The sequence below is a fragment of the Paramisgurnus dabryanus genome, chromosome 14 (assembly GCF_030506205.2).
Source record: "Paramisgurnus dabryanus chromosome 14, PD_genome_1.1, whole genome shotgun sequence".
In the NCBI taxonomy this organism is placed as follows: domain Eukaryota; kingdom Metazoa; phylum Chordata; class Actinopteri; order Cypriniformes; family Cobitidae; genus Paramisgurnus; species Paramisgurnus dabryanus.
Window position 1 is genome coordinate 9,598,234 of NC_133350.1, and position 12,281 is coordinate 9,610,514.

The 12,281-nt window shown below is 36.1% G+C and overlaps 1 protein-coding gene across 2 annotated transcripts in view; it reads left to right on the plus strand.

The window, feature by feature from the left end:
* Positions 1 to 12,281, plus strand: part of camkvb (CaM kinase-like vesicle-associated b) — a 41,505-nt gene that overhangs the window by 27,579 nt on the left and 1,645 nt on the right. The window contains exons 2-10 of one of the 2 annotated variants that reach the window (XM_065240976.1): positions 1,290 to 1,397; positions 4,111 to 4,242; positions 7,457 to 7,531; positions 8,268 to 8,406; positions 8,776 to 8,896; positions 9,104 to 9,179; positions 11,743 to 11,879; positions 11,993 to 12,071; positions 12,182 to 12,269. In XM_065240976.1, coding sequence (XP_065097048.1) covers positions 1,303 to 1,397; positions 4,111 to 4,242; positions 7,457 to 7,531; positions 8,268 to 8,406; positions 8,776 to 8,896; positions 9,104 to 9,179; positions 11,743 to 11,879; positions 11,993 to 12,071; positions 12,182 to 12,269 — 942 coding nt within the window. In that variant the 5' untranslated portion in view covers positions 1,290 to 1,302. The remainder of the gene's footprint in view (positions 1 to 1,289; positions 1,398 to 4,110; positions 4,243 to 7,456; positions 7,532 to 8,267; positions 8,407 to 8,775; positions 8,897 to 9,103; positions 9,180 to 11,742; positions 11,880 to 11,992; positions 12,072 to 12,181; positions 12,270 to 12,281) is intronic. The other variant, XM_065240975.1, reaches the window with a different exon arrangement.

Below are 12,281 nucleotides of genomic sequence, written 5' to 3' on the forward strand. Positions count from 1 at the left end.
GTACCTACCTTACCAAAATAAACAGTGCAATGACCCTTTCAGACCCAATGACGTATAGTGTCTGCGTGAACAGGCTGCACGATGGCATTCAAATTGCGCTTACGGATGAGGGACAAAAAAGGCAACGTCCATTCGACGGAGATCTATGATTGGTTGAAAATTTTTTGGTCCTACGCTTTTCACAGATAACATAAATTTCTACAAATACATTAAAACAACTTAACATAGTGATTGCTATCAGGATGTGAGGAGACTTTTAACCAGCATAACTAAAAATGTTTCTGGATCAAATCAGAGACCCTGCCTTTAATTTAACTTAATATTCCCCAGTATAATTTTCCTGGTTGCATTTGCACTGCCAGTCGGGACTCTGAAGCAATATACTCAGTGACGTACCGTTTTTACCGATCTGAAATCAGCACAAATGGCAGGCGAATTCACAAAGTGAAAGGGGATACAGAACGAATACAATTCTTGTTGTCGGTTTCTATACAAATATATTGTTTTTTGTATTTAAGTTTGTGTGGAGTTTTTGGCTGTGTGGTGAAACAGACAAAATTCCATTTAGTTAAATGTATGCTTATGTTAGCATCTAGATTAAAGACCAACTTTGTTTACAGCTGTTTTAATATGACTACGCCATCAAATTTAGTATTATAATATATGTTAATCTGCACAACTTGTAATTGTTGTTTATTCAGGTAAATTGTGGGAAATCTCTACTCAGCAGAAATCCAGAAGTTATTTAGTTCTTAATTTTCTCTGCGTGCAATGTAAGTTTTCATAAGTACAAACACATCTTTTGCCAATTAGTCTGGCTATAAACTAGTCCCACTTGCAGCAACAGAGCGAGCGAGAGAGTGCTGTCTAATTGAATTTATCCTGGCTGGGGAGAAGAGAAGTGATTTAAGTTTGTAAGTGTGGTTAAAATCTCACAAAGACTTTACATTTGTCTTCATCTTCACTTTCCTTTGACCATGATCACACAGTTTCTCTCTATCCTGACTCCATACTACATAAGCAGAGGGATATGTTTAACAGAGGGAATTTACACTCTCTCTCTCTCTCTCTCTCGCTCTCTCTGCATTTACTCCCTCTGACTGCTTTACCTTAAATAATCTGTTTTGTACTAGATTGTAATTATGCATAATAATGAAAAATTCCTTGAAGGGGTCGTCTAATGTATATTCACACAATGAACAATAAATTACCAGCTTTGATTACTTGCTCCATACCCTAATCTCTCTCTCTCTCTCTCTCTCTCTCTCTCTCTCTCTCTCTCTCTGGAGGGCAGGGTGGGCCATGCCATTCAGCTGTTTAAAACCTGGTGAAAAGAAGGACTACAGCAGTCCTACAGAAATCACAGACAAATATGATCTGGGGCAGATTGTTAAATCGTAAGTACATTTTGATAGATATATAATTCCTTCCCTTCATTTCGGCATGTTAGATATTCCTACATGAGAATATTTGACTTGATAATTGTTTCTTATTTGGTCGTTGGCCTTAAAGGGGGGTAGTTCACTCAAAAATGAAAATTTTGTCATCATTTACTCACTCTCATTTACAAACCTGTATACATTTCTTTGTTCTGATGAACCTGAAGAACAATATTTAATGTTTGTAATTAAATCGTTTGTGAGCCCCATTCACTTCCATAGTACTCTTTATTTCACTATGGAAGTGAATGGGGCTTACAAACGGTTTGGTTACAAACATGAATCAAAATATCTTTCTTCAGGTTCATCAGAATAAAGAAATTTGTGGGTCAGTGACAAAAACGGTTTGGCAAGATGAGAAATTCAAAATTTTTTAAACTTTTTTTAAAAGCATGCATCGGTTTATTTCAATGCACATGGTGTATTTATGGTAATTGTATGCAATAAAAAATTACATTTGCACCATTTTTATGAAATTTAAGACCGAATGGACCTGAAAATGTCAAATGGTGTAACCGCCAATTGTGCAAAAGTATTAGAAATATTAAATATTTTATCCACCTTGATAGCAGATAAGCTTAAAGTGCGTGTTGCAGGTTTTTTTTTTTACAAATTTGTGCAACTTGCTTGTGTGTAATAACCATTTAAAGTGTTATCCATTGTATTTTATGTTGTTGGGTATCACAAAACCCGAAAAAGTATGAAAAAGTACAGCGGTTTGCAATGATTCTCCTTTCCCCCACAACGCACTGTATGACGTCACGCTGGGGAGAGAATTTACCAAAGCCGCATTGAAAGACGAGTAAAGTACAGTTTTGATAGCGCAGATTATAGATAGATAGATAGACAGACAGACAGACAGACAGAAAGACAGACAGGCAGATGGATAGGCTAGTATAGAGAGATAGGCAGACAGCCAGATAGCATAACGTTAGCATATCTTCGTGTAGAAAGTAAACAAACAATTAACATACTCGTGCATGCTGGCTTGAGGGGGTCCATGATCCTGCCTGAAATGGGTGTAACTTTATGCGATCTTCAGCACAAACGGTTTTGGCAGCATGTCTCTAATCCTGGAAGGTGAGTGAGGCACGTCACATCTGTTCGCGGGGACCAGCGACCCAAACGCACTCACTTTCTTACAGCCAGTAGCGGAATGGCAATCGAGAGAGTCGGGACTTTCCCTGTGGGTCGATCTGATAATAGTTATACGTTTCGAGTTAACAACACCGTCTGGCGGCGTGATGTGCGCCGGTTCCCGCAGCCCGCTGGTCAAAGTGCAGCCTCTCTGCTCAACAAAGTATATGAAAGTGCTCAACCTGTTCGCAGGTCCAAACATGTACAGGATTTATAAAAATACGGTGATCAATGAGCGGTTCCTCCTCAAATGGCATAGTCTGTCGTGATGTAAAAAGCCGCCGAACGCCTGTTTATTACAGTATGTATGCGGTCGGATCCGAGTGTGCTGCAGCTGCTGACTGCTGCGTATAAAATGATCGTGTGATTCGTTATAATCGCATAAACAATATAACAAAGCATCCTTTTATTTCACAAAACAATATATTTGAGATATTATTTGATAGACTAGTAAGTGTGGATTAAGGATGTTTAAAAATCTCTAGCCTGGTGGTCAGGACATGAATGGATCAAATCAGCAGATTTGCGAAGTTTTATTTATCTCCACAGATATCATAAATAATAATTAGCATGGTAACTTTGCAGTATAACACATTATATATTTCCTACGATGTATATATGATTTCCAAATTGTATACGTAAGTATTAAACAGCAATAAATGTCTCATCTATCTCTATGGCTCTGGCTGAGGCTTTCTCCACTTCTACCCAACGTGACGTCATCGCAAAATTGCGTAAAAAAAAACGTTAATACCAAAAACGTAAAAAAAGTGTTCTTTAAGACCATTTTTGAGACATTTTAAAAATTATACACATATCTTGAGTGATTTATGTACCCATTAATCGACAGTGGTGGTTAACCTGCAACACGCCCTTTAATAATAAAAAAATAATTTTAAAATATCATTTTATTAGTTATTTCAAAATGTAAATTGTAATGCGTTTTTGTAATATTTGTCCTGACATATGCTGAAAACAGCTAAGTAATTTCTAAATAATCTTTGACAAATTATGTAAAAATGTATGTAAAAAAATTCATATTACACTTAACTAGATGATTATATTTTATTTCACATTAAATGTTATAAATATATTTAGATTTTAATAAAAAGTTGTTAAACCAATTGAAACAGACCGGTTACACCACATTGACATTTTTGCAATTATCCCCCAAATATTCATTCAAAATGAAATAAAACCAGAAATTTTAGACTTGGTCCTCAAAAAAAAGAGAATGTATGCAAGAAATCTGTACATTTATTTTGAAATGTTATTACATTTAATTTATCCATACGGACACAAAATAATTAACGTCACATCTTGACCCTACAGGTTTATAACAACATGAGAGATAGTAGATGATGACAGAATTTTCATTTTTGGTGAACTATCCCTTTAACATTAGTCTAACAAAAAATGTAATTAACTGGTAGGTCAACTGGTAGCAAAGCAGTACCAACACAATGGTCATGAGTTTGAACCTTGAATGACCTCTTTAGATTAAAGCCTAATGTAAAATTGATTTCTTTTCAAGGGAGGAGTTCTGTGAGATCTTCAGAGCAAAGGATAAGAACACGCTGAAAATGTACACCTGCAAAAAATTCCTCAAAAAAGATGGAAGGAAAGTGAGGAAGGCTGCGAAGAATGAGATTGTTATCCTGAAGATGTGAGTTACGAACGTTTTCCTTCTTAAAATGCATCATAGTCTACACCTTTAGAATCATAGTTTGAGATTTCATCTGATTTAAGATCGCAAAGATCATATTTTTTTACTTTTCATTTGCGAATAATGAAAAGTAAAGCTCCATTAGGCTCTCTTTTCCCTCCAGGATGATTTGTGCACTGTAAAAACAGATCTTTGTGCTGACGTTCACTACTGTAAAATTGATTCAAATAATATTTTAATGAAAAAAGTTATTTAATAATAAAAACTCTGCAACTTTGCAAATCAATTTACTTTGCAAATGATGTAATTTGTTAATCTTTTATTGAGCAAGGTCTGAAAGATTGTCTACTTACGTATGCACCTCCAGGAGATTTATCTACCATAAGCGCATCATCAAGATCTCTAATGGCACTTTGATACTGCAGTTATGCGTTTCTGTCCCTCCTAACAAATCACATCAGCTCATAAATAACACATAGATATAAAGTCATTTTTAGACTGAGCATTTCTTATGAGTTCACCTTTAGTTGCCCTTCTCTTTTGATTGCATAAACACACATAAAGTGCCTTCAATCTGCAGATTAATACAGTGGCCTGATTTATTTTCCATGGTCAAACATTAATTGGAAAGCTAAGTTAATTTTTAACTAAGTTAAAAAGAGAAAGTTGCTATTTCAAAGGGAAGTAATCTTTTTTTCAAATATGATTATCAATGCTGAATTGTGACTTGTGTTTGTACTAATAAAACTATTAAGATTGTTTGGATTATACCAAAAATATATAAAATATATATTAATATTAATAAAAAAATAATCAATGGCGGTACTAGACAAATTTCACTAGGGGTGCCAAGGAGGGGCCAGTGTTTTACCAGAGGGGCACATAAAAAATGGCAAGAAATGATATTTAAATGTTATAGGGGTGGTTACAGGAATTAGTTTAAGACAGGACAAGGCTTTAGTTTAATTAGGAAATATAACTAGTTTTAACAAACATGCCTTTACTAAAAACATTACTTGTGTGCATTTTGAAGCAAAACAAAGGGCACTGATATATTTTAAGATGGCATTGCAAGTTGTTTTCAGTTCGGACTGCTCTTACATTTATTTTAGTCTAGGACTAGTCTAATGCCTTTACGTGAAACCACCCCTTAAAATTATTTTACATTACAATCATATAAATATTTATTTAATACAAGAGTGAGTGCAGGTGCAAAAGAGGAGCTGGACTCTTTTCTAAAGCCCTCCAACCGAAAATTATGCGAGCCTACTCGATAAACTTTATGAAATGCAAACTTTTAAAAAGACAAACGTTTGTTTTAGTTTACATATAAACACACATTTCTACACTGTCAGAAAAAAAAGGTACAAAACTGCACCTTTTGTGTCACTGGGGCTGTCCCCTTTCAAAAAGTACAGCTTTGCACATAAGGATTTCATTTTAGTACCTCAGAAGTACATTCTGGGACCAAAGAGAGCTTATTAGTACCTCAAAAATACATATTAGTATCTCAAAGGTACATATTGGTACTAAATGTTTACATATCTGTACCTAATGGTCCAAACAATTACCTTTTTAAAGGTTGCTGCCCCACTGACAGCTAGGGTAGATATTTTGACTTTTTTCTAACAACGTAGGTCCTTAAGGTACGGTAATCTACAAAAAACAACAAATTTACAAATTGTAAATATTTTTGTATGTAACATTAAATTATATTCCTCCAATTTTATGCAAAGTTAGCGAGATGTTGGTTTTGGCGGTTGTTGATGAGTAACAGCTGTGAATGATCACAACGCGCTTTAGCAGCCACGTCACAGGAGAACAAGTGAACAGTGTCCCAATGTCAAGTGAGCTTAGAGTCCTTACCAGTGCCCAAACCTGCATACACATTCACAACATCGGGAGATTGGGAACGAATTGAGACACTCGCCAAACAGCACCCGCAGGGCGGCTACAGTGACTGGGTGCGCCGCTCTAATTTGCCTGTGTAGAACGTTGCGTCGCATTAGTTGTAATGTTAGTCGCGTGTAAAATCAAAATAAATTTATTCTTTTTTATTTGGTCAGCACGGGGTGGCCACAGGGGTGGCCAGGGACATGTCTACAGTGGCAGGGGCCACCCTTGGCCTTCGTGTAGATCTGCCACTGCAAATAATATATTTGATTTGTTATTTGTGCCTTTCGAGACACCCAAGGACGCCTTACAGAACAAAAATAGAAAAAGACAAACCCAACCATTTTATCAGTACTAAAATCAAATGGTTAAATAAATCAAGATATTACATTAATAAAAACTTTAGACCATAAATAACAACAACACTGAGACCATAACGTCAAATATGATGCAGGTTATGATGTACTGTATATGCTAATCTGAACAGGTATGTTTAATTATGATTTGAATTGCTGAAGAGAGCCTGATCTTACGGTAATTTGTACGTATTTAACAGTTGGCTTATTTGTGTGAATTTGTTTGAAGTGGCGTACAAATATCTATGATTATGATGAATAAAAACCATAAAGAAACCCCACCCCTAACCCCAACGTCACGGAGGCTGAAGCAAATCATACAAAATTTACGAATGTGATTGTACAAATTAATACGAATACGCCAACTTGTAAAATATGCACAAATTGCCCTGAGATTCTTTTAAATATTTGCACTACACGACTTGCGCTGAAAAGCCGTGGACATAGTTGTTTTAGCGACTGCACATTTTACAAAAGGACAAAAGGGTTTTATAAACACGGGTTTGTTATAAGGCTGGATGTACAAAGGCTTTGTCTAAAAAGTGGAGCAATTCCAACTTTGCAAGTACATTCTGGTTCTTCTGACTGACATCCTGTAAGTAGCCGATGTTGTCATATTTAATGAATATGATACTGACGATTAAAATGCGAGAGTTACAATAGGTTCACACACCGCACTTTCTCAGAATGTTGAGCTTGTACAAAACAACTTGTTACAGATGGGCACGACTTAGAGGTGCTAAAATATGTATGTGGAAAATATTATTTTTTTTTAAACCATAAACCACGCTAACACATTGTATAACACCAAATCCACAAAATAATGTGCTTTTTAGCCACAAAATATGGGCCTTTTAATTAATTTTTGCAATGCGAAATGTTTTAAGTAGAATCCATATCTGCTACATCTGCTATATGTGAAATGTGTGCGACAAACTCTCTTAATGTTAATCTGTCTTCAACAGGGTGAAACACCCTAATATCCTCCAGCTGGTGGATGTCTATGAGACGAGGAAAGAGTACTACCTCTTCCTTGAGCTGTAAGTATAGACATATGTTCATTAAATGAAACGGTTCTTCAGTGTTATGTATATTGTGTGGTTTGATGTGATGTATAAGGTCTATGGTGTATGGTCTGAGCGTACTGTAGAGCAGTTTCAAAGTTTAGCAGTGCAAAAGTACCTTTCCAAAGGAACGCACACACTTTATAGCTTGAATGCACCATATGTCACTTCAGATTAAAGGGTCTGCCAAATGCATAAATGTAAATGTTAAAGCTCAGGGACCCTCAGAAGAAACAAAAATCCACTAGCCCACGTCATGACATGTAGCATTAAAGTTCTTCTGCTCTTTGTATTGACACATGAGACCAAAACAGCAGAGACATCAGAAATAAACCCTGAGCACAGACTGTATATAGCTTGATTTTACCACAGAGCCTTTGTCACACTCTTACCTGTCTGTTTGGATTTGCATTTATTATCGTAATACCCAGCCCCTGCTGTACAGTGTCCCTGCGACATGGATTGGCCGATTTGATGTGCAAGTAAATCTTTTGAGGGTGCGATGATGTGAATAATTTGGATTTTCACAGAAATATCCACTCAGCATGTTGTGTCCACTTAAAAAACACAATACGTACATGTTATGCTGTTAATGGTAGTCGGGTGGTAGTCTGAAGGTCGATTCTTCAAGGCACTTTTAAAGTGCACTGTGAGTTGCTTTGGAAAAATGTGTTGTTGGTTTGCTTTAATGGCCTTTTGTCCTGACTTACAGAGCTACAGGTCGAGAGGTGTTTGACTGGATATTAGATCAAGGCTATTACTCTGAGAGAGACACCAGCAATGTGATCAGACAGGTGATGGAAGCTGTGGCTTACCTACATAGCCAGAAGATTGTTCATAGGAACCTAAAGGTACAGTGTCTATGCTATAGGTGGTCACTAGCAACACAACCTAAAGTCTGTGTAAAGTAATTTCAGAGATTTGTTTAAAAAACACATTATAAATGTTAAAATGTATGGGTAAAACGCGTTGCGAAGACGTGAACTATGTAGTACTGAATTGTGGAGCACAGTTTTCAAAATTTTTCTGGATTTTAACCAAACCATTGTAATATACTTACTATTATATTAAATCATAAATGATAATTGTTTTCTCGTTATCTCACTACTGTTGTGTAACGTTTATTATTTCATTTATAGCGTTCATTAAATTTATAATCTAATGTTGTATTTTGTCTGTTTTGACAAAAGGGACTAGCATGTCATTCTTATTTCCTCTAGCTTGAGAATCTCGTGTACTACAACCGACTGAAACATTCGAAAATAGTCATCAGTGATTTCCATCTGGCAAAACTAGAAAATGGACTCATCAAGGAGCCCTGCGGAACCCCAGAGTATCTGGGTAAGACACTCTTCAAAACAGACAAACCCCTTTTTAAAAGCTCACGGGGGGCATGCAGCAGATGGTATTGTTGTTTTTCATTTTTTATAGAGAGCAACATGATTTTCTGAAAACTGTATGATCATAATAAGTTTAAAATTAAAATAGCAGACTATGGTAACCAAAAAGGTTCCAAAAATGATTTGGTTTATTGTCTTATTTCTTCAGCCCCAGAAGTTGTTGGGAGACAGAGATACGGGCGACCTGTGGACTGCTGGGCTCTTGGTGTGATCATGTACATACTGTAAGTTAACATTTGTGACCCTTGCTGTCAAAATTTTGAGCTACAGGCGAAAAAGAGTATAAATGTTGATTATGAGGTTTAAAAATAAGTACATTAGGCACTCGCGACCCCAATGCTTTAAATAGTCATTAAACATCTAAAGTTATTTTTATTTGTACGTTTTCTGAGAGGTGTACTTTCCTAAATCCCAAACCTAATACAAAGATGCGTGCATCCACTTGCACGTCAAACATTTTGGTTTTAAAACATGCAGGAATTAGAAAATAAAGTACAGGACTTGCTTGATGTTAAAAGAGTTATTAACTCTTTCCCTGCCAGCTTTTTTCATGATTTTCACAAAAGTTTAATGCCTCCCAGAAAATGCTCTTCTTTAAATATATAAACATACAATATATCAAATGAAAGAACAGACCCTCTGCTTTAAAAAAAAAAAAACTTTCATCCTACCTTCATTAGTTCTTTTTTTGTCACCTCTCAAATATGGGTAGGTTTCTTCAAAAGTCACTAATCATTAAAGGTATCGCTACCTGCTCTTAAAGCTGTTGGATCAATTTTAGGATATTCATCTCCTTAGCCAAGAGAGCCATATCCTAATATTATCTATAGTGTCTTACTTAACATTTGCTGGATGAGTGTTGGCCAGACACCCAAGACCTTTATTTGATCCACATACTTATAATTGATTGCAATCCATTGTAAGTCTTTTACATTTGAGCTTATGTTTGTTTCCTTTAAGTGGGATGGTGGAGAATGTTCTTAAAATATTAATAATTAATATAATTAATTATTAATTATCATAAGCCCCTCCTTTAAAATCGCTACAGTAGTAAAAACATGGACTCTAAGGGCCCTATTTTAACGATCTAAGCGCATTGTCTAAAGCGCACAGCGCAACGTGTAAATGGGCGTGTCCGAATCCACTTTTGCTAATTTAACGACGGGAAAAATGGTTTTTGCGCCGAGCGCATGGTCGAAAAGGGTAGGTCCTATTGAAATGGGAGTATTTTGGGCGTAACGTGCAGTAATCCAATGAGAGTCACAGCTCTCATCCTCTTCAAAAGCCAGTTGCTCTGGCGCTATGTCTAATCCCTATTTAGATGACGAACTTTGTAAACTGAAAAACTAAGCGGAGGAAGAAGATCCCCAGTTTAAGATTAATGTTAAATAATTATGTTGTTTTCCCACTTGTATTGAAATTGTTTTATTAAAACCTTTAAAACCCGTTTTCTTTTAGTCATGGAAGTAAAAAAGCAGGCTTTTAATTGCTTTAAATGTATGGCTATCCAATATCACCAAAAAATAATTTACAAGTATGTAAGATAAGGTTTGTACTCTAAAAATACTTTATTTGTAACAAACAGGAGATAAAGAATTTACAAACGGCTCTATGCGCGTTTCAGCACTTTGGACAGCGGTAGAGTTTTTTTAAGCATTATTTAAAAATGTTTCTCTTCTCACCATATCCACAGGTTTCATATACAATACAATCATATACAATAAATCCGTGAGGTAGCATAAAAAAAAACATTTAAAAACAGACGCATTTGTTCAAAGCAAAGCATTTATTTACTTACCAGGCTGCAGGTGAAGCAGCTCTTTGTGCCTTCTAACGTCTCATAATTAGTCCTCATTTATGTCCAAGAGACTCAATAATAATCTTTTACATTCAATCCTTTAATCTTTCATATTTAAAAGCATTTTTGTGCTGCTGCGCATTCATGTACCTTGTGATAAGCAAACCCGCGTTGTCCTCCCGTGTATAGGCGCATTTTACTAATGCGCTCTTTAAATAACATAAAACACATTGCGCCATTGACTTTAGACTTTAGACCAGGTTTTTGTTGGTCAATGGCGTAGTCTATTTTAGTTGCCTCAAAATAGCAACGCGCCAACAATGCGCCTGAACACACCTCATTTTCAGACCAGAACGCCCATGGGCGCAAAAGGGGGCGCAAATGCATTTGCTATTTAAACAACGCGGCGCTAAACGTGAAAATTAGGGTGGAAACTAGCGAAAGACACTTGCGTCGCGCATTGCGCTGCATTGCGCCGGGTGTAAAATAGAGCCCTAAATGAGCCAAGGGGAATTAACTGTTTGTGGCTAGAAGGGTTACAGCTATGGCCAAAATCTTGTGAAATCTTGAAATCTTCAAATTCCAACAATCATACATTTTTAATGTTTGTTTTTTTTAATAAAGAATGTCAAATATAAATTACTCATTTTTGAAAATAGCTAATTCCAACTCAATTTGCCAGGTTGGGCCACATTTTTTTTCCTCCCAAGAAACTAAACTAAAACCCACCAGGAATGCTTTGCAAGAAATACATTCATTTGAATGTGTCAAATCTTTGATCTGGTCTACTTGAAAGTATACTTTAGATAACAATGAAAAGATAAATGTGTGTAGACTTTGTGGTCTGACATTTCTGTCTATTATATTTTGCCGCGTACAATGGCAAGTTTGTGTGTAGTATCAGACAGCCGAAGGGCTGTCCGTGGGCATACCATCTGTTTCTGAGACTACCATTAACCAGACAATGCGATGATTTCACCCGTGCACAGGCTTTCTGGAAATCCTCCATTCTATGATGAAATGGATGAAGATGATTATGAAAATCATGACAAGAACCTCTTCCGGAAGATTCTGGCTGGAGACTACGAGTTTGACTCTCCATACTGGGATGACATTTCAGAATCCGGTACTTTTTATGAATGATGTACTGTGTAGTGCAGAAGCCTTCCTCATGTAAAACTTGATTTTTTAATTACGTGAATTTTCGCATAGTTATGTTTTCCATTCATTTCCATGCAGCTAAAAATCTAGTGTCACGTCTTATGGAGGTAGATCAGGACCAGAGACTAACTGCTCAAGAGGCCATCAGCCATGAATGGTATAGTACTTCCAGTATTAATAAATGTATATAGACATTTAATTTTGTTAAAATAAGCTTGTTATATTCTATTTATAATATATGTTAAAGTCGTCCTTTTTGCTTTTCAGGATTTCAGGAAATGCCGCATCAGACAAGAACATAAAAGAAAACGTGTGCGCCCAAATCGAGAAGAACTTTGCAAAAGCAAAGTGGAAGGTAACTTATTGG